This window comes from Papaver somniferum, chromosome 7, assembly GCF_003573695.1.
Source record: "Papaver somniferum cultivar HN1 chromosome 7, ASM357369v1, whole genome shotgun sequence".
Taxonomy (NCBI): domain Eukaryota; kingdom Viridiplantae; phylum Streptophyta; class Magnoliopsida; order Ranunculales; family Papaveraceae; genus Papaver; species Papaver somniferum.
Genome location: NC_039364.1, coordinates 42,992,236 through 43,016,121, shown reverse-complemented (window position 1 = coordinate 43,016,121; position 23,886 = coordinate 42,992,236). Strand labels below are relative to the sequence as shown.

The window sequence follows — 23,886 nt, the reverse complement described above, 5'->3', positions numbered from 1 at the left end:
GTGAGCATTAGACTTCACGACGTTCATCGATTGAAGACGAAGATCTACTAAGGGGAGCTTGGAGGAACTTCATTAACAAAAGATATGTGGAGACAACGTAACACTAGTCTTCACGAAGGACTACGGAGCATCTTCTAAAGAGAACTGGTGTTCTGCTAGAATATTTACAAGATCAACTTCTAAAGAGAATTGGAATTTTGTAAGATTAATAGGATCTTCCTTTACTATGCCTCAATCATTTTTAAAGAAACAAGCGGGATATTCATCTAGACCTGGAGATCACCACTTTCTCACTAGAAAAATTTATTTCATAATATAAGACACACCGAAACGAAATAGAAAATCCTAAAAAACTAAATCTATACCATATGGTCTATTTATGATTTAAAATAAGAACTCGTTATCTAATACGAAGGAATTTACTACGCCTCTCTTTTTCCCTGCGAGTAAGAGGATAGGAGTTCAATTCCCACTAGTAGGAATGTTAGTGGAACTTTCACAACTCCCTCCATCTACGGATAGGACCGTAGGTAAGGGATCATTGAGGCATAATGTGATATAATAAATCGCAGTTTGTTCCGGTCCCATTTAGGGGGCAGGTTTAGTAGGGTGGAACTGTCTAGGTGGCAGATGTATATTTATCCAACATAAAAAAAATTTGATATATGATGACTTAAAATTACAATGTCCCAAAATCTTTGATTGTGACTCACAACTTGTTTATCTATTATGACGACTTAAAATTACAATGTCACCCAAAATCTATGATTATGACTCACAACTTGTTTATCTCTTATTAGCTTGATGCAAATTTAATATTGGGTCAACCCTTTTAATAAGCGTTAATTTGACATTTTCATTTACGAGAATTAAGTGCTTGGTCCTCTCCTCACTCTTTCTAGCTGTGGCTTTGGGCTTGAGATCCATGTAAAAGTTCTTTAATTCACTTTATTAAAATGACCCCTAAAAAAGAAAGAGAATCATATGAATAAAGATGTTTGATAATGTTATTAAACAAAAGATTCTAATTACATAAATATCCTTATGTGTAAAAATATAATAAAATTTGACATAAAACCTATTCTTTAGAGTTATAATTGTCAAACCAACTTAAATATAACATATCTCACAAATCCTATGCAGGAATTTGACAAATTTTATATATTTAGAAAGCTTTTTGAAATACCTACACAACGAGCATAAATACGACTATCAAATTTTCGTTTTTTATTCCTTAAATGATTTTTTTTAAATTTTCTTCAAAGATGATATTTTCTGCAGATCCACAGTATTTCTTTAGTGTGCAGATATTATTTATAACTTTTATTAGTGTGCAGCTATTATCCACAGTGTTTTTCTAGTATGCAGCTATTATCCGCAATATTAATTAACCTTCTGTAATTGTTTATACTATAATATATAATATGTACATCATTATAGGAGCAAAAAATTCATTTTTGATTCCAAAGTTTGTGAAGCATATATACACAAGTAAATATCATTATAAGAGAAAAATATGTACAATCAAATAAAGAAAAAATGAGTTTAGAAAACTATTTTTGAAAGATGAATAAACACATTAATATAAAGTTATGTAAAATTCAACATCATGCGCAAGAAATATCAACTACTCAAATCTATACAAAAATATCCACAACCAAAAGATTATTTTGGTTTTTCACGTCAACAATTTCAAGTCATGAGGATAATTTACATAATAATTTCTATGATCCGACCAAGAAAATAAGACCACCCATAATTTCTAGGATCATAACTTTTTTCATTTATTTATTTTGAGTAGTTAACCACTAATTTCACTACCATGCATGCTAACTATTTCATCCCTTGTTACATACTAACAAAGATTAAATCAATACTCCCTCCGTTTCTGGAAAAGTGTTACTTCCACTTTTTCAATTTGGCCTATTTTTAGGCTAAAATGAAAAAGTGAAAGTATAGAAACGGAAGTAGTAGATGAAACGAAATTGAGATGTAATGTGAACACTTTTGTAGTAGTGGACTCGTTAGGAACCTAACACCTGCGGCGGGCAACCGAGAGAAATGCTCTTTCTGTGTATGGAGCGCACTTGACAATACGACGTAATAACATGGATTCCCCGCAAATCTCTTTTTACTACTCCCTCTGTTCTTTTTTAATAGGCTGGTTTTGATTTTAGAGAAAATTAAGGAAATTAAGAGAATCAATCATTGAAAGTGGTCCTCATCACACTTGTCAATAAAAGAAGTGAAGTGAAATGGTCCCCATGACACTTGTCAGCAAAAGAAGTAAAGTGAAATGGTCCATAAACACTTGTAAAGAGAAAAGTGGTCCAAAAAATTAAAGTGACATTTGACTTTCCCAATTAAGAAATCACCTTATTTTTTTCAAACATTTAAACCAGCCTATAATTTAAAGCCAGGAGATAGAAGTTAGGAGATAAAAGAAATATTAGTATTTTAATATGTTTCCCAATTAGTATTTTAAAGCTAGGAGATAAAAGAAATTCCATATCGCCGTCCAAACATTTAATATTTAGGAGGTTCGGACAAAACTATATTTGTATCTTTCCGATCAATAAAAGAACGGAAAAGAATCTTGACTTATAGCCCTTTCGACCATGTTAAAAAAAAGAACATGCAAGAACTATGATCAAGCATTGTTAAAATCAATAAGTAATCCATATTGATCTATATATATATATATAGCTCGCCGTTCCAACTTTTACATACAAATCAAACATTAAGAAAGAACGCAACTACTTTGGCACATCCATATATAAGAAAAGAGCGAGAATGAAAACATTCTCATCACATTATATAGTTTTAGTAGTCCTTGTCCTGACTACAATAGTAATAAGTTCTTTGGAAGTTGAAGCTGGAACATGTAAACCTAGTGGAAAAATCAAAGGCATAAAACCTCCACAAGGTAAATGCAAGAAAGGTTTTAATTCTGATTGTTGTAAACCAGGAGAATCTTACACAACATACAAGTGTTCTCCCTCCAACCGTCGAACTGTTTTGACGACAAATAGTTTTGAGAAAGGTGGAGATGGCGGAGGGCCGTCAGAATGTGATAATCAATATCATTCTGATGACACTCCTGTGGTAGCGTTATCAACTGGATGGTACAACAATGGGAGCCGATGTTTGCACAAAATAATCGTAAAAGGCAATGGACGCAGTGCCGTGGCTAAGGTGGTAGATGAATGTGACTCGACCATGGGCTGTGATGGAGACCATGACTATCAACCACCATGCCCTCACAACATCGTCGATGCTTCACCAGCAGTTTGGAAAGCGTTGGGTGTTCCTCGTGAAAACTGGGGCAACCTCGATGTTACTTGGTCTGATGCTTAATTATATGCTAAAATATACTGTATAAAATAGAACTGGGGAAGTCTTTACCTAGTTATGTTAAAAAAAAAAAAAAAGTTTGTATTGCTGAAATTTTCAATAAATTGGAACCCACTTATATAGGGTTAACGATCTCTAATATGTTGTTTTTGCAACACTATCTTCGCCACCCAAGACATCTAACTTCTGAAGGAAATTGAATTTTCACTATACTTATTATTGCTGTGTGGCAGATTATCCTGCCAAGTGCATGCATTTATCGTTCAAACCTACTGAAACCACAAACAAGACTTAGTTGACTTGGGGCTGCGGTCTTAATATGCTATAGAGGCCAGCTATTTCCAAGTCCTTCAATAAAATTAATGACATGCAACCGATCCATATTTACATACAACCAACCTACATTATGTTGGGTGCAATAATCAAAAAGAAAGAAAAATCAAATAAGCAAAAGTTATTGATACTTAGCTCCTTTATAATGGAAGTGATTGCTTTGACGAAACGAACAAGCTCCCCGTATCTCCGCAACAGCAACAAGACAAAACTTTGGAAAATAGAGTGAGTCACGTGTTCAACACGCTGTCCTTAAGACATTAGCGCCCGGCTACACTCAAGAGTGATGCTATAACCCTCACAGAACGGATATCTCTAGGATAAAACACCCGAATACACCTACTACTAGCATATGTAATAGATGCTCAACTTGAGCTTGGCAACTCCGAAAAAACCGTTAAGGAAAATCGCGAATGCTTAAAAAACGCTATAAAATATTTTCCCTTAGGGGTCCCTCTAAAATATAGAGCAACCCCTTTCCCATAGATTTGACAAAAGTAGTGAATTTCTTTATATAATTGACAAATACAACTTAAGAAGAAAAACTCCCCGATGTGCGACTAAAAGGTTTATATAGTTTCTTAAAACTACTAAAAATTGGAAAATCCACGATGTGGGACTAAAAAGTTTCATTCACAAAATAAAACATAAATTATAATTTTTTATTAAAACTGTAAAAAATTATTTTTTTATTAATCGTTTTCCAACAATCCCCCACATGAATGAAAACTCAATAAAACATGAAAACACAGATAGATCTTGGTAAATAAACATCCCAACCTCACGATCCAAACAAACTGATCGTGCAAGTGTTGAAATCATACTAGTCATTTCTACGTCCTCTCCCTCACACAAAAGTGTGTTGACCCCAGGGTCATACTATGGATTGCATAAATCATAATAGTATTGAGAGCTTTCATCTTTAATTCTCACATGGTGAGACTATAGGTATCTTTCACCAAAGTGAAAAAGCATGAACTAGTGAACCCTTAGTGACCTTTAGGTCCTAAGTTCCAGTAATACCAAAACCATCAAAATGAAAATCACATAAAAAACGCAGGAAATACCATTTTAGGCAGAGGTGTCCATGAGGTCTTGAACCTTTGCTTAGTGAGATATTACCAGAATTACTTGCTAGAGACAGTGAACTATGTCTTGAACTGCTAGCATTTGATGTAATTCGTGATAACAACCACATGTGATATCTCCTAGATTGCTGCCAAGCTCGTGCCGTTTTGTCCGTTTTGGCCCTGGACGTATCCTGTTTCTCAGAATGCTCTAGAGAATCAGCTCATATTCTCACAGGAAGCGACCCACTTCCTCATTCAGATAGGTGAGTTTCCATAAAGAGTGTTACTGCTACACCCCACTTCAATCTTAAATTGAAACTATATAACTCATTAAGACTTATTAAAAAGTCATCCTCCACATGCAGTCACACTATCACGTCTACACCATAGGGAAGGGACAGAGAATGAAAATCTCTGATAGTGTTTAACTTTACCCACCACAAATTAGTTGTCTCATTCGAAACCTTGATCATGGGATCTCCAGTCAGCAAGGTTGAGTATCCTTCATGGCAAGTTTAATATATGAGCTTAAGCCCCAACCCCCTCGATGCATTTTTAACTATCTCTTTGTACAAACCTTTCGTCAAAGATTACGCGATATTCTCCTTGGACTTTATCCAATCAATGGAAATAACGCCGATTGAGATTAGTTATTTCTTAGCTTTAACTATTATAGCTTGGCTAACACAATGTATAGATATAGCTGGCACATGCCTATGCCAAAGAGGAATGTCTTCTAAAAAGCATCTTAGGCACTCGGCCCCCTCTCATGCTTTATCTAACGCAATACTCTCAGATTCCATAATGAATTGAGCGATATGTTTGTTTGGAAATCTTCCAACAACAAACCCACATGTTAGAGTGAAACCATATCCACTCGTAGACTTAGACTCCTCTGAGTCAAATATCCAGTTTGCATCATAAAGTCCCAAGGACAACACGATACCTTTCATAAATCAAAAGAGTATTTTAGGTACCATAATACTCTACTCAGTGCATCTGAATTATCTTGCTCTGGACTACAATTATATCCACTTAACTTACTCACAATATAGGCAATGTCTGGACTCTTACAGTTCATTAAATTCATCAGACATCCTATAACTTTTGAGTATTCAAGTTAAGATACTCCACTACCCTTATTTTTCTTGAGACTACAAGAATAATCGCACGAAGTACAAGCAGGTTTACAATCATACTGATTGTATCTCTTAATCACAACTCAACATAATGAGAACGACTAAGACTTATAAATGTTTGATTATCTTCTAATCCTCATCCCTAAGATTACATCAAAAGGGCCCAAGTCTTTCAAGTCAATGTTCTCATTCAATGCATGTTTTTAGTGGAATTGATCACATCTATGTTTGTATCAAGCATATCATCAACATACAAGCATACAATTACACATACATCCTTAACAAGTTACTTGTAGACATACTTGTCAGATTCATTAATTTAAATCCACTATCCATTATCACATGATTAAATTTTCCATGTCACTGTTTACGTGCTTATTTGAAAACCATACAAAGATTTTTCAAATTACAAACTTTGTATTCACAACCTTTCACTACAAAGTCTTCAGGTTGATCTATGTAAATTTCTTTACCTAATTCACGGTTTTAGAAAAAGCTGTCTTAACATCCATCTGATGTATCTCTACGTTCTTTATGGCAGCAATAACAATTAGTATCTCAACGGAAGTAATTTCCGTCACAATTGAATTAGAATCAAGGAAATCTACACCTTCTTTTAGTTTATAGCCTTTAGCTACCAACTTAACTTAATATTTTTCCACAGTTTCATCTACCTATCGTTTCCTCTTAAAGACTCATTTACATCCCATGGTCTTACAACCTGGAGGTAAACTAGCAAGCTCCCAAGTCTGATTCCAACGGACTGAGTCCATTTCACTAAATGAAGCTTCTTACCAGAATGGGGTTTCAGTAGATATTAAGGCTTCTATACAAGTCTGTGGCTCAGACTAAGCTAGGCATGTTATGAAGTCGGTTTCATAAGAAGTCTCAAGTCTAATTATTTTACTTCTCTTAGGCTCAACATCAACTTCATCTTCCTTTAAAATAAGTTCTGACTATTTGAAGATAAATCTAGGGGATCAACAACACATCTCTAATAAGGTACAGGTTTAGAATAAACATGTTCAAAGAACTCAGCATCCCTAGATTCCGTAATAATATTCACACCAATGTCAGAAAAAATCAGAACACACAACCAAAAATATATTTGTAGAAGTATACTCAATATACCCTATACGAAAACACAATCAACATTTTTGGTTTCAATCTAGTTCTTTTAGGAAGAGGAATTACAATCTTAGTCAAACGCCCCCACACTTTGACACATTCATAAGAAGGTCATCTACCGTTCCATAAACCATATGGAGTTTCATCTGATTCTTAAAAGGGTACTTTATTCAGGATATACTAGTTAAGAGGACTGCCTCCCCCCACAAGGCCGCAGGTAATCCTGAACTAATCAACATGGAAATTATCATCTCCTTAAGGATACAGTTGTTATGTTCAAGGCTTCTAATTGGTTTCCAACTTCAAGTTTATACATCTTAAGGCTTCTAAGGCGTCATCCTTATCCTAAGCAAGTATACAAGATAGTACCTCGTACAATCATCTACGGAAGTTATAACCATCTTTTACCACAGTGGTTTTGGGTTGAACTCATGTCAACTAGGCCTAACTGAATTAATTCTAAAGGCTTAGAATTACTCTGAACATTTGTGCTAAAATATTTTATAGCATATTTTGATTCTTCACAGATTTCACTTTTGTGTTCAAAATCCAAACTAAATTTGGGTACGAAGCCTATGCTAGCCAGTTAAGCATTGACTTATAAGTTTACGGTTCCAAGTCTACCACGTAAAACAATCAATCATACAAAGATATCACAAGAATCAACTACGTTCACATCATCAGTTTTTCCGTTAAGCTTATATAGACCCAAAGTCCTATAACTCTTGCTTAAAAAATCACTGCCTAGTTACAACAAGTTTTCTAGATTCAATTAAGATCTTAAATATTTTTCCATCTACAACAGAACAAGATACAAGATTTTCGAATATGCTCGGAACATGAAAACTTCATTCAATGTGAGAATATTACAGATATGAGCTTCTGCTCGACCTTTTCCTTTTATGCAACCTCTATTGCATATGAGTTACTCAATAAGAGTTTCTTGACATCCCCTATCCTATGATAGGAGGTGAACAGGTCTCTGTTTCAACAAACATTCTTGGTGGCTCCAGAGTCCACCTACTGGTCTCTCACATTGGTTATTAAAATAACTTCCGACATCATGCCACCAAACTCGTTCTAGTTTGTTTCAACTAAATTAGCATTAACTTTCTACTTATTAAGGTTTTTATGTTGTCTACAATTTACTGCCGCGTGGCCAGAAATTTTACAAACATAACACTCACCCTTAACTAAAGTAATTCCGGATTCAGGTTTACGAAATATACCTTTATCATGAAGACCATGCTTAGAGTTGCGTTCGATGTTCTCACCTTTGCCATCTTTGGAAGATTTGTTTCCAACCACATGCGGCTATTAGCCATGTCCCTCCGAGATGACACCTTTATTCACAAATCACAATTCCAAATCAGAAAGTAAAATATGAGTTTTGAAGATAACATCTATATATACAAACTTCGTTTGAATCAGCGTTTCAAAAAACTCATGGTTACCCCACAAAAATTAATTTAGTTAACAACAATTTTCTGCTCGTCAGAATTTTTCAGAAACGTTTTTCTATTTTGTAAAATATCAAAAAATACTTTTACAACTCCAAAAATTCTGAAATTTTACGCGGGTAACTATCAGGATGTCTACTACGTTGTGTCAAAAGGGTTCATCGAAATTCCTTCTAGATTAAAAGATAAAATTGAAACTCTACAGCTGACCAGAAATTCGTTTTTTGTTTTTCACTCCACAATTAACATCCATGATTCACAAACCAATCAATCGTTTTCGATTATTACAAATATTAATGTCTTAAGATTGTTGGGTGCAATAATCAAAAACAAAGAAAAATCAAATAAGCAAAAGTTATTGATACTTAGCTCCTTTATAATGGAAGTGATTGCTTTGACGAAACGAACAAGCTCCCCGTATCTCCGCAACAGCAACAAGACAAAACTTTGGAAAATAGAGTGAGTCACGTGTTCAACACGCTGTCCTTAAGACATTAGCGCCCGGCTACACTCAAGAGTGATCCTATAGCCCTCACGGGACGGATATCTCCAGGATAAAACACCCTAATACACCTACTACTAGCATATGTAGTAGATGCTCAACTTGAGCTTGGCAACTCCGAAAAAACCGTTAAGGAAAATCGTGAATGCTTAAAAAACGCTATAAAATATTTTCCCTTAGGGGTCCCTCTAAAATATAGAGCAACCCCTTTCCCATAGATTTTACAAAAGTAGTGAATTTCTTTATATAATTGACAAATACAACTTAAGAAGAAAAACTCCCCGATGTGCGACTAAAAGGTTTATACAGTTTCTTAAAACTACTAAAAATTGGAAACTCCACGATGTGGGACTAAAAAGTTTCATTCACAAAATAAAACAATAAATTATAATTTTTTATTAAAACTTTAAAAAATTATTTTTTTATTAATCGTTTTCCAACACATTAAACCATGAACCGCATTCAAATATTATTTCAACCATTAACTAGACCATCCGCCTCTATAAATAGCCCCATAACCTTTCAAACTTTTAGCCATATCAAATAATAAGGAAGAATAAGGAAAAGAGAGAATATGAATTCATTTTTCTCACTTAATGTAGTTTTAGTACTAGTTCTCCGGATTTTGATTTCTTCGGGAGTCGAAGCTCAAACATGCAAATGGAAACCAGGTCAATGCAAGACAAATTTCGGTGCTGATTGTTGTAAATATATGATTTTCAGGAAGGCGGAGATGGTGGTGGGCCATCAGCATGTGATAATCGATATCACCCTAACAATACACCAGTTGTAGCGTTATCAACTGGATGGTTTAACAATCGGAAACGATGTCTACGCAAAATAACGATCAAAGGTAATGGACGGAGTGTGATGGCTAAGGTGGTTGATGAATGTGACTCGGCCATGGGTTGTGACAAGGAGCATGCTTATCAACCACCATGCCGTAATAATATCGTTGATGCTTCCCCGGCAGTTTGGAAAGCGTTGGGTGTTCCTCGTGCAAAGTGGGGCAACCTGGCTATCACTTGGTCAGATGCTTAGTTGTATTATGTTTACGTAAAATAAAACCGGGAAGTCTTTACTGCTTATGTGGGATGGTTCGGTTATGTAAGTTTGGAACGTATGAGCGACAGAATCTGCTTCAGAGTCTTAGGCAGGGTGGTGTTGTTTTTCAAAGAAGGTCTTGCAACCATGCAGCTTTATAAGCTTGCAAAATTAGCATTAGAAATCATATTTGGTGGAATGATCCACTTAAGTCAGGTCCTGAGCCAGAATAAAGTATGTCAGAACTAAGTTGTCTAGTTTCTTCCTTGGGTCGAGTTGTAACTTGCCTTGGGGCCTTTCTTTATAATGAATTTCTTTGCTCAAAACAAAAAAAATATTTGTTTCTCCTATAGATCGATCTTTCATATCTCGACGCAGTAATTACACACTGGAAACATTTCTGGCATCCCGGCCATGTGTGATCATGGATCTGAGCATGTATGTAAAACATTGCACTGAACATAGGCCGTTCTCATACGACCAGCTCCAAATTAAACCATCGGAATCTTGTGTGAGACTCAAGTCTTATGGTACTTCACACCACCTTCACATCAAAAGACCCACCCTTACAACTGAGTTCCTCAAAAAGTGTGAATATAGATGTAGCGCGTAACCATATTTGGTGTTAGAGCTAAAACACGAAATGATCTGGAGCTACAACTTAATAGTATTTGTTTGAACTTTTTTCATCCACAAGTACTTAATGCCCACAAAACTATATTCTCTGTCGACAAACTCTACTCTCCAAACTATTTTTCCATTATGAATATTTTTTTAATAAACGGTTTGCAATAAAAACAAAAAGTGGGTATATAATAACTTAATTCTGTGAAAAGAATTTCAGTAGATCATCTCGATACACTATATATACCCGCATCACACACACACACATCAAAAAGAAAACTACTAAGCAATTCAGCATACAAATATATAAAGAGAGAAGGAAGAGACTAGCAAAGCAAAATTAAGATGAACTGGTGTAATTTGATTTTACTAGCTCTCTTTATTACAAATATTACAAGTTATTCAGAGATTGTTGAAGCTCAAGCATGCATACCTGGTGGCGAAATCAATGGTATAACACCACCACCAGGTGGATGTAACAAAGAGAACTATTCCGGCTGTTGTGAACAAGGAGAAACTTATCCAACGTACACATGTTCACCTCCTGTTGGTCAAGCCGTCTTGTCTCTCAATAGCTTTGAGAAAGATGGAGATGGTGGTGGTCCGTCCAGATGTGATAACAATTATCACTCTGACGATACTCCGGTGGTAGTGTGGACACACGAACTACGCGGGATCCGAATGCCCGCAATCAATTGTTAAAGTCTAAAGAGATTACGATGATGATACCCTGATGTGGGTTCATTGGCTCAAAACCCGCGGGTTTATCATGGCCTCCTCCAACTTCCCCATGCGTAGCGATTATGCATGGGGTACAAATATAAAAGGAAAACAACATATATAAGTAAATGCATGCGGAACTAAATGAATGTAAAGTGCTGAAATGTAAATAAGACCAAGGTTTACGTGGTTCAGCACTAAGGCCTACATCCACGGGGTTTGTTGTTCTGCTATATTATTCACGATTACACGAATAGTTGAATGACTTGGGGTTTACATATTTCTCTCCACTATGGGATTCCTTACCTTTGCTACTCTCTCTCTCCCTCTATCTCTTTCCTGATCTTTTTTCGATCCCCTTCCCCTTTTGTGGAGATTGGGTATTTATAAGGTAGGAATGTGGGACCCATCTCTGAAGACCGTTGGAACCTTATCTTCTAGTGTCTTGTGTCCATCACGCAGAGGTCTGCGTTTCCCCCTCGATCCCGCGGAGGCATCTTCGCTCGTTCCATAGATCGGTCGACACGTGCACTGCTCAGAGTGTTTAATGCGGGTGGTTGAGGGGTCTGCTCGTGTCAGACAAGTGTCTTCTGCCCCTGTCATTACGTGTCAGCTGACTTTCTCCCCACCGTTGATCTTAGCTCCTCTTCTGGGGATGAGATAAAGCAACTCCTAGGGGTTTATTTGGTGCTTCGCGACGCATCGTGTTTTGATGTCTTGGCTTGCACGCTTTCCACGTACCTTTCTGTATACACGTGTCCGATAGTGAGATATATGTGTACACAATTTGCCCCTTTTCTTCAGGCTTAACTGACTAATGGGTGCCTTGAAGAAAAACTATCGCCGTACATTCTTCTCACTCCTAATAACTTCTCCTAGATACTTGGGCACGTCTTTTATTCGTGCATTAACTGCTTATGTAACGGGCACGTTTTCCTATTTCTCCCTTAATTTCCTCTTTTCTTTCGGGTATTTTAAGGATAGAGAGGAAATTTAATTTCATTCTTCCTAAACACTCTCTCAGTTCATTCTTCCTTTAAGTTTCCTACCTGCCTTCATTAAACCCGTGACCTTAAATTCTTTGTCAGTCTTCATTGCACCTGTGATCTTAAATTCTGTCAGTCTTTATTGCACCTGGGATCTTCCCCTGTTCGTTTCTTCTACTTGCTGTTTTTGCCGGTGAGTTTTTTTTCTTGATTTCACTGTTTTATGCCGTGTTGATTGTGAATTTTCTGCTATTGTTGTTCCTTGTTTGTGATGAAGAACTTTTCTGATGCTTGCATACTAGTTTGCCCCTGTTCTTCATCTTAAATTAAGGCAGCCATTACTTCGAGGGTGGAGTATTGAGATTGTATCCTAATTTTAGGGTTGCTATGTTATCGTGGTTGTATTGCTATGAATGTGTTTTTTGATTTTTGGTTATTGTGTGTAACCTGTTCTTGATTTTATTCTTTCCGCAGCCATGTCTGACCGTCCGCGGCCTACTATGAGACTCCTGATTCTAGGTTGTCGAGATCTCCTCAGCGTCGAGAGTCTCAAGATGATGTTCGTCGGAGTCGAGTTCTTCCGGAGCGAGAGCCTCGTCTTCTCGGGAAGAGATTCCTCCGATAATTCCGTCTGGCTCACGGAGTCTTTAATCACTCAATGGTGCGTCCTCGTGAAGAGACTCGGAGTACGCAGGCTCCTCCCCGCGCTGTTGCTTTTGACGTTCCTCCTTTACGTTCGTTAGTGCCCGAGCATCATCACGGTCTTCTCCAACTTTAAAGGGAAGAATACAAAGGGCGTAGCTCCTGCGGCTGGATCTTCAAAGAATCCCCCCGTGAAGAGAAAAGCGTCTGAAGCGTTTGTTAGTTCATCCGGCCCCGCCGAGGAGGAAGAGGCTGCTCCCTTGATACGCAGTGTTTCTGTTAGCAGGAGAAAAGTAACCTTCAAGCATATCGATCTTGAAATATTCAAGGAGAAGCATGAGCTCCAAGCCTTCGGGGTTCGTTTTATGCCCCCGAGGATGATATTACGTATGAGCTGATCTCTAAGTACGAATTCGATGAATTTCACTTGTTAACGACGGTTGGGGCCTTCGAGGCTGGTCTGATGCTGCCGTTGTAAATCGGGTGATTCCTTCTACTACGACGTGCTCGCTAGTCGTGAGGGTTCTTCCACAAATACTCATAGCCGTTCCGTATCCCAATTATCGGGGAATTATCTCCGCGCCCTGAAGGAATGCTATCTGCGGAGTAAGGGGGAAACGTCGATGACTGCTACGTCCCCAATCCCTTGGAGAAGGAATGGTACACTCCTGAGAATTTAATAACTCCTTCGGTGATTACGTCAATAGCAGGAATCGCAAGCCGTGGAGTGTCAGCCTTCGGAATCTTCCTGCTCCTCGAGGCGAGATTCGTCTGTTAAATGAGGTCAGCGATGCCAAGCTGAAGTATGTTCCTGGCACGGAGGCGTCCAATCGTCGGAAACTCTTCCCCGCGCGAGAAAGGATCAAGCGCGATCATGACTACGAGTGGCACGCCACTGTCATTGAGATAGTAGGTCCGTGGGCTTACGGTTGGATTCCCGGTTCCCGCGGATGGCGGCCAACCGAGAATAGTAAGCCGCGCGAATCTCCTCCCGCTCGCTATGGAGATTTCTGCCCCTGGCGTCTGAACTTTGCGGGCATGAATTTTCCTTATGCCCTGGATGTCGTAGAGGGAGACGAGGAGGATGGTTCCGGTGCTATACTCCCATCGAAGAATATCTCAGCTGCTCAGGTACGCAGATTCTAGTTGTGTTTCGTTTTTATAACTTCCATCGGACGGGAAGAATAATTCCTTTGTGGTGTCGGTTTCAGGTATTGAAGAAAAAAGATTAGGCCGAAGCAGTCTTCTACTATGGTGGTGGGCGAGGTTGAGGCCCAAGAAGAAGTTACTAGTCCTGTGAACGAAGAGTTTGCGAGGACGAGATTACAGATGGGGAGGAACGTACTGGTACCTCCCCTATCAATGCCGAAGAAGAGGTCTTCGCTGGTCCCGCGGTGATGAGGAGGAAGGAACAAGGGTGTAGTGGCGGATGATGTTGTCATCGAGGATGTTTCCGTCCCTGCTGGTGATGTCATGGATACCCTCCCACTTCTCAAGAATTTTCTTTCGATCGGATGTATTCCACGGGGGAGTTCTTTGACGAAGCCCTCGATTTTCCCGAGGACTTCTCTTTACTTTCCCCTAATGACAATTGGGATGTTCTTGGTGGTGATGGTAATGGTGATGCTGCTGTAGAAGTGTTGGTGCGGAGGAGCCTGCTGTGCATGTAGGCGCGGGAGAACATGCCAACGTTCATGCTGAGGGGGTCGAGTCGGTCAAAGGAAAATCTGTTGTTGACGCGCCCGCCGATAGTCTTCCCCAGTCGCCGATGTCTGAGGGTGAGGATGCCATCATGAGTTGGTTTAAGGAGAAGAATCTTCTGTTTGTCTCTCATCCTGCTCCTGTGGTTGTTGGGGAAAAGGAATCAACCGCGTATACCCGTCGCATGATGGAGATGTCTTCGAAGGCGCAGGTGTCTGAAGCCTGGGAAAAGGTTGACCGTTCCCGAAGCTACCCTCGTGCCGGAGCCTCCTACTTCTGTTGCCGATATGATGGCTATTGCCGACGGGTATCAATATGGCTTCCCGCAACAGCGTGTGCTGGAGGTAAATTTTCGTACATCTTGTTCGTGAGAATAGGACGCTTCGGTTGAATAATGTTTTGTCATTTTGATGTGTAGATGATGAGGAGCGAGCATTGCAACCACGTGATATCAGTTCTTTAAAGCAAAATCTCTGAAGCTCGAGGCTAAGCTTCGTCATCGGGAAAAGGAATTATCTGCGGCGGAGGTGGAAATAGAAGAGCTGAAGAAAAGCCTTAAGGAGAAAGAAAAACTGGGTGAAGCAGAGGCTGATCTTCGTTCAGAACTTATTGCAGTGCGCGCTGAGTTAGAGCAAACTCGTAGCCAAGTTTCCACTTTCACAGGTTTGGTTCTTTTCCTCGCCGTTGTCGTCATTCTTTTCTCTTAGTTGTTCTGTCTGAGTCTCCCCACCCTATGTCCAGTGGGTGGCATCCCCGAGCTGGTATGGCTTCGAAACGAAAGAGCTCGGCAAAAATCTCGTATTAGAGATTTGGTTGAGAAGATTAAGAGTGAGGCTAGGAAATGGGATGCTCGGGCTGAAGTATGGCGCGCGCGGCATGTTCAGATGGTCGACATGCAAAATCTGTACAACCATGATCGTGCTTTATTTAATGGCACACTGCTGTGGACCAGTGATAATCTGCGGGAATCCCGCGAGCGTACTTCCTTGTTGGAATCTAGGATTCAGCTATTGGAAGAAGAATTACAGACGGCGCGGTCCATTCCTCTTTCAGGGGTCCAAGATAATATGCTTGGTCTTGCCAGGGAACGAGATGATGCTCGTGCTGAAGTCTATGCTCTCAGCAATGCTCTTTCCGCGTCTCGTGCCGATGTAGCCCGTCTTGCTGAGTCTGAGAGGAATCTTGAAGTGTGCATGTATAGACTCAGCAAAGGGGTCTCAGAGATAAATAAAGAGGTCGACCACCTTCGTCATATGGACTCGATGAAGCAGGTAGAATTAGATGCCTGTCAATTTACTCTCACCAACCTTCAACTAGACTATAAGAAATTATCCGCGGAATATGATCATCTTGATGAAGCGCGAGATGCGGTTGTTAATGAATATGAAGAGGCTTCGGCTTGTGTCGAAGGTATAATCCCAATTCATCGAGTGTGATCTTGTTGTTTTCTACGCTAACTCCGTGGTGTTGTCTTTTTCAGGGCTCGAGGAACGCTTCGCGTCACAAATGAAGAACTTGAAAAGGCTCAATCTTCCTTAGCACAGCAAAGGAACAAACCAATCACTTCAAGAATTTAGCAGCCACCCGCGAGGAGGCCGTTGGTGCTGCTTCCAGAGAAGTGAATCGGCTATCCTCGTTATTATCCCAAGCCCAACAGCGGACAACAGTTATTAAACATAAGGCTCGTTGTCAATTGGCTGAGGAGACGAACAAGATGCTGGAGAGGATAGAGCTTGGCCTAAGGAATGAACATGGTCTCGTGAAGAACTACCCTCGTCGTCCCGTTCCTGCTGCATTGCCCAGCTCCTCGGGCCCCTCTTCTGGTGGGAGCGTCCCATCAAGTCTTCGGAAAATCCGGATGACGGGACCGCCACCTAGGTAGAGATGGCAGCGTTCTGTAGGGTCCGCGGCATAATTGTGTTTTGTAACGATGTAAAAGGAATGTTTTTTGATTGTGTATCCTTGGCTTTGGCCGTTCACTTCTTGTAATCACCCTTTATGAAATGAATCTCTTCTTGATATACCTACAATGTTTTTGTATTTTAAGTTTGTGAAAAATCAAAACAAAAGTTAAGTGTTTTTGAGTGCGATACGAAAGGAAGGTACCTTCGTGATCGTCTTGAGACCTGTCACCCCGCTGGCAAATCCTGGGCCAGAGGATTCCCAGACGGTGGGGGCCGGGGCAACGTTCTAGGATATGGGGCGTAAAATATGTACGCACCCATTCCGTCGACCCGTTGCCTTAAGATTGGTTGGGTATCTCTTTCTGCTGGGTGCCTTCCCCCTGGTCCTACACTTATGGACACTGATGGGGGAGCCCTGAGAGATTGTAGATTAACTACTTTCCCCAATATTGTAGGTAGATTCCACAGACTTGATAATTTGAAAGCTTGTTTAATTGATAAGTTGAGGTCTGCAATTCCTCTTCCAGAGATAGAAACATGGGGCGGGGAGGCTCCTTTCTTCTTCTGGTATTCCCAGCAGATTCAAATCTGCGTTGCTTCTATGGGAAGTATGGTTTGAGCCATTTAGCATTCCAAGGATGCCGGAGGACCTCACCTTTTAGATTACGAAGGTAGTAAGAACCATTACCCGCAATGTCGTGGATCATAAACGGTCCTCCCCATGTAGGTGCTAACTTTCCCCATTTCTTTTCTTGCTGATATCGTGGGATTGTTCTCAACACATACTGTCCCTCTACAAAATTTCGTAGCTTTACCTTTTTGTTGTACTCCCTTGCTAGTCTTCGTTGATAATTTTCCATCTTTTGCAATGCTACTTCCCTTCTTCCCTCCAAGTCGTCCAACCTTTCTAACATCATATCTGTTGTTAGGTTTTTCTCCCAGGCTTCAGTCTTCGTGGTTGGCATGAGGATTTCTGTAGGTATGACTGCTTCAGCTCCATAAGTAAGAAGAAACGGGGATTCCCGGTAGCGGACCTTCGTGTTGTCCTGTATGCCCACAAGACATTGTGCAGTTGTTCGCACCATCTTCCCTTATGCTCGTCTAATTGTTTTTTGAGTATAAGGGCGAGGGTCTTGTTGGTAGCTTCCGCTTGTCCGTTGCTTTGAGGGTATAAGGGGGTGGACTTGTTCTTTCTTATTTTAAAGGTGTCGAAGAGCATGTCTATATTTTTTCCCTGTAATTGCTTGCCGTTATCAGACACAATTTCAGCAGGTATACCAAATCTGCAAATGATGTTCTGGAATATGAAAGTGAACACATCCGCGTCTCTGATCCTGGCCAAGGCCTTAGCCTCCACCCATTTACTGAAGTAGTCCGTGGCTACTATCAAAAATCGTCTCTTCCTGGATCCTTCGATGAAAGGCCCGACGATGTCTACTCCCCATTTTGCAAATGGCCACGGGCTATCGACAGAGTTTACAATGTTGCCGGCGCGTGGATTTTTTTCGCGAAGCGCTGACATTCTTCGCATCGTCGGGACATCCTCGCAGCATCTTGTATCATGGTCGGCCAGTAATATCCTTGCGTTTTTGCCTTGTCAGCTAGTGATCTCATACCGCTATGATTCCCTGCGTCACCATAATGGATATTTAGAATTCGATGCCCTTCTTTTCGGGATAAGCAGCGTAGTAATGGTCCGAGGAAAGATTTTATATAGGACCCCGTCCCGAAGATCGTATCTTCCCACTTTGGAGAGCGTCTTTCTAGCTTGCTTCCGATCCGCAGGTAGGCTTCCTTTGTCGAGGAAGGCATGTATTGTCACCCTCCAGTCATCTTCATTGCTGAAATCTTCGTCTTGATTTGCTTTTGACAAGTCTTCTTCATCAAAGTCGTTATGGATGTCTTCTCCTACTTGGTCTTCATATATTCTTCCATCGTATCTTGATTGGTAGCGAAGGAGAATTGAGATGCAATCGAAGGCTCGTATACCCTTGCTATTTTAATACCTTCGGCATTTTTATCCCTCAACATGGATGATATGTATGCTAGGGCATCCGCATGCCTGAGGTCCCTTCTGCATAAGTGCCGGAACTTAATGTTCGGGATTTGTGAAGCCAATGTTTGGACCAATGCCATGTAAGCTGAAAGGGTGTCATCGTACACATTATATTCGAGCGCGATTTGCCGTATGACCAGCTGCGAATCACTTGTCAGCCTTACATCGGTTACCCCCATCTCTATTATTATACGTAGGGCATGTATGACAGCTTCGTATTCAACAATGTTATTGGTATGCTCTTTGAATTCCAATCTAAGTGCCTGTATGATCCTTTCTCCAGTTGGGGTGATGATGACAATACCTATTCCTGCCCCTTCCTTATTTTTAGATCCGTCGACGAAGACTTCCCATTGTCTATGACTCGCAGGTTCGAGGATATCCATTGGATCCTTGATTGCTTCCTCGGCTTCTGGTATTCCCTTGATCTCTTCGTCGTTGTCTAGAGGGAGGTCTGCTAAGAAATCTGCCAGAACTTGGGACTTCTGAGAATGTTGAATTTCATGAATGATGTTGAATTGGTCCAGATGGGTGTTCCATTTGGCTATTCGGCCCACTTTTCCTGTGCTTTTGAGGACTGCTTCCAATGGTGCTCTGCATGGTACCCTGACGAAGTGAGTTAGGAAGTAGGTTCTCAGTTTTGGGTAGCCCATACCAGTGCGAGGATGAGTTGTTCAATCTTAGTATAATTTCTTTCCGCGGGATTGAGTGTCTTGCTGACGTAATAGATAGGCTGTTCTATCTTTGTATTGGTTTTGACTAATACCGCGCTGACTGCGTCCTCCGTTGCTGCTATGTACAGTGCCAAAACTTCATCAGGGTCAGGTTTCTGCAGGATAGGGATCGAAGCTAGATGTTCTTTGATCTTTTGGAATGCTTCCTCGCAATCGGCGGTCCATTCGAACCTGCTCCCTTTCTTAAGAATATTGAAGAAATGTTTGCACTTGTCCGAAGACCGTGCAATAAATCTGCCCAACGCTGCTATGGACCCATTGAGCTTCTGCACTTCCTTTAGATTCTTTGGTGACGGCATCTCTACTATGGCTTGAATCTTAGCTGGGTCTACCTCGATGCCCCTTTTCGTCACCAGATAACCGAGGAACTTCCCTGAGGTGACACCGAAAGTACATTTCTCCGGATTTACTTTCATGTGATGCTGTCTCATTGCATTGAAAATATTCCTCAGGTCCTGGTGGTGATTTTTACGCAGCTTGCTTTTGACGAGCATGTCGTCCACGTAGACTTCTAGGGTTCCTCCAATCCATGGTTTGAAGATAGCATCGACCATCCTTTGGTATGTTGCCCCTGCGTTTCGGAGCCCGAAAGGCATTCTGGTATAGCAATAAAGGCCATGTGGTGTATAGAATGCTGTGTGTTGCTGATCTTCTTCTGCCAGGGCTACTTGGTTGTAACCAGAGTATCCGTCCATAAACGACAGCTCCTCGTACCCTTCAACTGCTTCAACCAGTTGATCTATGCTCGGCAGGGGATAGTTGTCCTTTGGACACGCCTTGTTGAGATTAGTAAAGTCGATGCATATTCTAACCCCTCCATTTTTCTTAGGAACAATGACCATGTTGGATATCCAGGTAGGATACTTGACTTCCTTGATAAATCCTGCGTCTAGTAGCTTCCGAAGTTCTGTTTCTACCGCCTCATAGCTAGCGTTGAGTTTCGTGTAAACTTGGTCTTCGAATTTTCGGTCGCCTGTTCTTCGTTCATCCCTCCGTTCCTTTCTATCTTCGTGAGGTCTCTCATCTGAGGAACCCCTTTTGGCCCCATTGGTTTGTTCTGCTGAATTGGTGCGGTGAGACCTCTGCGGATATGCCCTCGGGTTTTCCCGTTGAATTTCTTCAAGTCGAGCGTGCTTCTCGATAATTATTCAGAGATCGCCTTCTGTCTTGGGCACGCTCCCGTGAATTTCAACAAATAGGGGACTCATTCGGTCCAAGCCCCACTTATAGCAATTGATGCTTACCACTGGGTCCACGCTTCCTATGGCTTGGCAGATCCTATGCCATCTGTTTGTGTATTCTCTCGTGGTTTCCTTGTAGCCGATTGCTAGTGAAAAAAGCTTATCCATCCCAGTGTTTACAGTCTTGTTGTACATGTATGTTCTTAAGAATTTCTCTTCCAGTTGGTCGTATGAGTGTATGGAGTTTGGTGGCAGATTATCAAACCATGATAACGCCGATCCCTTCAAACTTGACGGGAAGTATCTACAGAGTACGGCGTCGTTCTGTCCCCATCTTGCTAGGACGCGGTTGTAGTACCGAACATGTGCAGCAGGGTCGCTGGACCCATCATAGCATTCGAACGTCGGGACAGGGCATTTCAGGGGAATAGGGGTGTTGGCCAAGCGATGCGTCAGGGGCGTGGAGTTAGCTTCTCTCATAACCTCTTCTAACCTTCCCCCTCCTTGTTTATTTTTCAATTGCCTGATCTCTGCCATCATCTCATCTCGCAGTTCCTCCATTGCGCGTTGGTGTTCTAAATTCTTCAGATCATTTCCGTTTGATTCTCCATCGTCATAATCCGGGTCGGATACGCTATGTCTCCTTGTCGCGTCTTCATTGGTCGCTAGGACGACTCTGCAGTCTTGGTTTGGCTCTGGTGCTTTGGAGCTTGCTTCATCAAGTTGTTGGTTGGTCTTTGTGCTTAGAGCAATCCGCTCCTTTAAATCTTGATTTTCTCTGGCCAAAAGTGCTACAGCTTCTGCGTAAACCTGTTGGTTCCTTCTCAGTTCCTCGAGCTCAGCCATTAGTTGGTGTGATTGGTTGGACCCCTGATTGGGAGTCCCCGCACGTGCCGCTACAGCCGTGGCGCCGCCCTCCTCCATGGTCTGTACTAAAGGTGGCAGGGGTTCAACTTCTGTTGCTGGTGTTTCCAAATTGGAGTGAGCGCCCCTCTGCGGTGCCCGAGCCGCCGGTATGGTTTTATTCTGGTTATTTGTTAGCGGCATTCCAAAGGTTAGCAGATGCGCGGGTTGGAATGTTCTGGATTCATCCACCCTCTCCCTTGGTTGGTTAAGTTGACTCATGGCGAAGGTATTGCTAGCCTCCGCAGCCTTCGGGACTACCGCGGCTTCCCCGTATTTTATCGTTGCTGCTCTGAGAGCCGCCATTGCAACAGAATTAGCGTTCATGGGTGAAGTGATTTCAGTGGTATCCTGCCTTCGATTGGTCATTTTAGTTTTATCTCCTTTCTGCTTGCTTCGGGTGATGATCGGGGTTGTCCGGGGTGTTTCTTTTGACAAAGCTTTGGATTTTCCTGCTTCCTGCGTCTTCTCCATCACGTGCCTTTTTGTTGACGAAATCTAGCGTAAACTCGCCTTCTTTACTCACAACACGTTCTCTCTGTATAAATTTATTCAAACAGAAACGGGGATGTCCGCGTGAAGCGGGTTAGTTGTCGAAATACAATTTTTCAAAAGCGGGTTTATTAAAGGCGATCTTTAGTATATATAAAAAAAAACTGAAAATTGTAAATCCGACGGATTAGGACAATAACCCATGCTTGGAACACTAACTCTTATCGAAGGCAAAAGGTGGGTTTTTGAATATAATACTGTTGACGAATGATCTATACAGTCAGAGCTGATGAAATCGAAGCAATCGTATGCCAAATTAGAATGAAATCACAGGACAAGATAAATCTTTTACCGGGACGAAGTCCCTGTTTCTAGCGCCAAATTGTGGACACACGAACTACGCGGGATCCGAATGCCCGCAATCAATTGTTAAAGTCTAAAGAGATTACGATGATGATACCCTGATGTGGGTTCATTGGCTCAAAACCCGCGGGTTTATCATGGCCTCCTCCAACTTCCCCATGCGTAGCGATTATGCATGGGGTACAAATATAAAAGGAAAACAACATATATAAGTAAATGCATGCGGAACTAAATGAATGTAAAGTGCTGAAATGTAAATAAGACCAAGGTTTACGTGGTTCAGCACTAAGGCCTACATCCACGGGGTTTGTTGTTCTGCTATATTATTCACGGTTACACGAATAGTTGAATGACTTGGGGTTTACATATTTCTCTCCACTATGGGATTCCTTACCTTTGCTACTCTCTCTCTCCCTCTATCTCTTTCCTGATCTTTTTTCGATCCCCTTCCCCTTTTGTGGAGATTGGGTATTTATAAGGTAGGAATGTGGGACCCATCTCTGAAGACCGTTGGAACCTTATCTTCTAGTGTCTTGTGTCCATCACGCAGAGGTCTGCGTTTCCCCCTCGATCCCGCGGAGGCATCTTCGCTCGTTCCATAGATCGGTCGACACGTGCACTGCTCAGAGTGTTTAATGCGGGTGGTTGAGGGGTCTGCTCGTGTCAGACAAGTGTCTTCTGCCCCTGTCAGTACGTGTCAGCTGACTTTTTCCCCACCGTTGATCTTAGCTCCTCTTCTGGGGATGAGATAAAGCAACTCCTAGGGGTTTATTTGGTGCTTCGCGACGCATCGTGTTTTGATGTCTTGGCTTGCATGCTTTCCACGTACCTTTCTGTATACACGTGTCCGATAGTGAGATATATGTGTACACAGGTAGCATTATCGACAGGATGGTTTGACGGTGGACAGCGGTGTATGAAGAACATAGCTATAACAGGTAATGGACGCACAGTTCTTGCTATGGTCGTTGATGAGTGTGACTCAACTATGGGTTGCGATGATGAACATGATTATCAACCACCGTTCTCCGATAACATTGTTGATGCTTCAAAGGCAGTGTGGAAAGCATTGGGTGTTTCGGAAGACAACGGGGGCCAGTTGGATATTGTCTGGTCTGATGCATAAATACATACATGCTTGTATATGTTGAAGTGCGTACGTACGTATATTCCATGGCAGATTTCGCCAATATTATTTCGTAACAACTGCAATAAAATTTTATTTTTTTGAAGGATAACAAGCGAATAAAAATTGGATCTCTCTGCGCAAGAGATTATAATTTATTAATTGATTTGTGTCGAAATAGCTGTATTCTAATTAAACATTAGTATAAAGTTACAAACATTCTTTTTCGTCGAAAGCCTGTCTTTCAAGACTAAATGAAAGAGCAAGAATATGATCGCTACTTACTTTTAACCCATCGCACCAGACGAAGTTGCTTGTTAAGCCCTGTGTGTCCACTTAATCTGGAAAGTTGACACTTGCTTGGATGATGCCAAAATTTAACCTGGATTAACCGAGATAAGTACAACTTTGAGAAAGGGATGCG

At 41.1% G+C, this 23,886-nt stretch overlaps 2 protein-coding genes and 1 pseudogene across 2 annotated transcripts; all 3 read left to right on the top strand.

The window, feature by feature from the left end:
• The first annotated feature begins 2,771 nt into the window (after positions 1-2,771).
• LOC113292652 (putative ripening-related protein 1) lies at positions 2,772-3,452 on the top strand. Its single transcript, XM_026541537.1, has one exon. It carries the CDS (start codon positions 2,794-2,796, stop codon positions 3,355-3,357), a length of 564 nt encoding a protein of 187 aa, XP_026397322.1. The 5' UTR covers positions 2,772-2,793; the 3' UTR covers positions 3,358-3,452.
• Positions 3,453-9,559: 6,107 nt separating this feature from the next.
• Positions 9,560-10,266, top strand: LOC113292653 (annotated as a pseudogene).
• A 733-nt stretch (positions 10,267-10,999) lies between these two features.
• On the top strand, positions 11,000-23,462 carry LOC113294573 (putative ripening-related protein 1). Its single transcript, XM_026542965.1, has 2 exons — positions 11,000-11,302; positions 23,211-23,462. The coding sequence occupies exons 1-2, from the start codon at positions 11,000-11,002 to the stop codon at positions 23,460-23,462; spliced, it is 555 nt and encodes a 184-aa protein (XP_026398750.1).
• The last annotated feature ends 424 nt before the right edge of the window (positions 23,463-23,886 follow it).

Bases quoted from the DNA above. Each gene is read 5' to 3' on its own strand.
- LOC113292652 (XM_026541537.1), top strand. From the start codon at position 2,794: ATGAAAACATTCTCATCACATTATATAGTTTTAGTAGTCCTTGTCCTG.
- LOC113294573 (XM_026542965.1), top strand. From the start codon at position 11,000: ATGAACTGGTGTAATTTGATTTTACTAGCTCTCTTTATTACAAATATT. The intron at 11,303-23,210 runs GTAGTGTGGACA...ATGTGTACACAG, and splicing joins ACTCTGACGATACTCCGGTG to GTAGCATTATCGACAGGATG.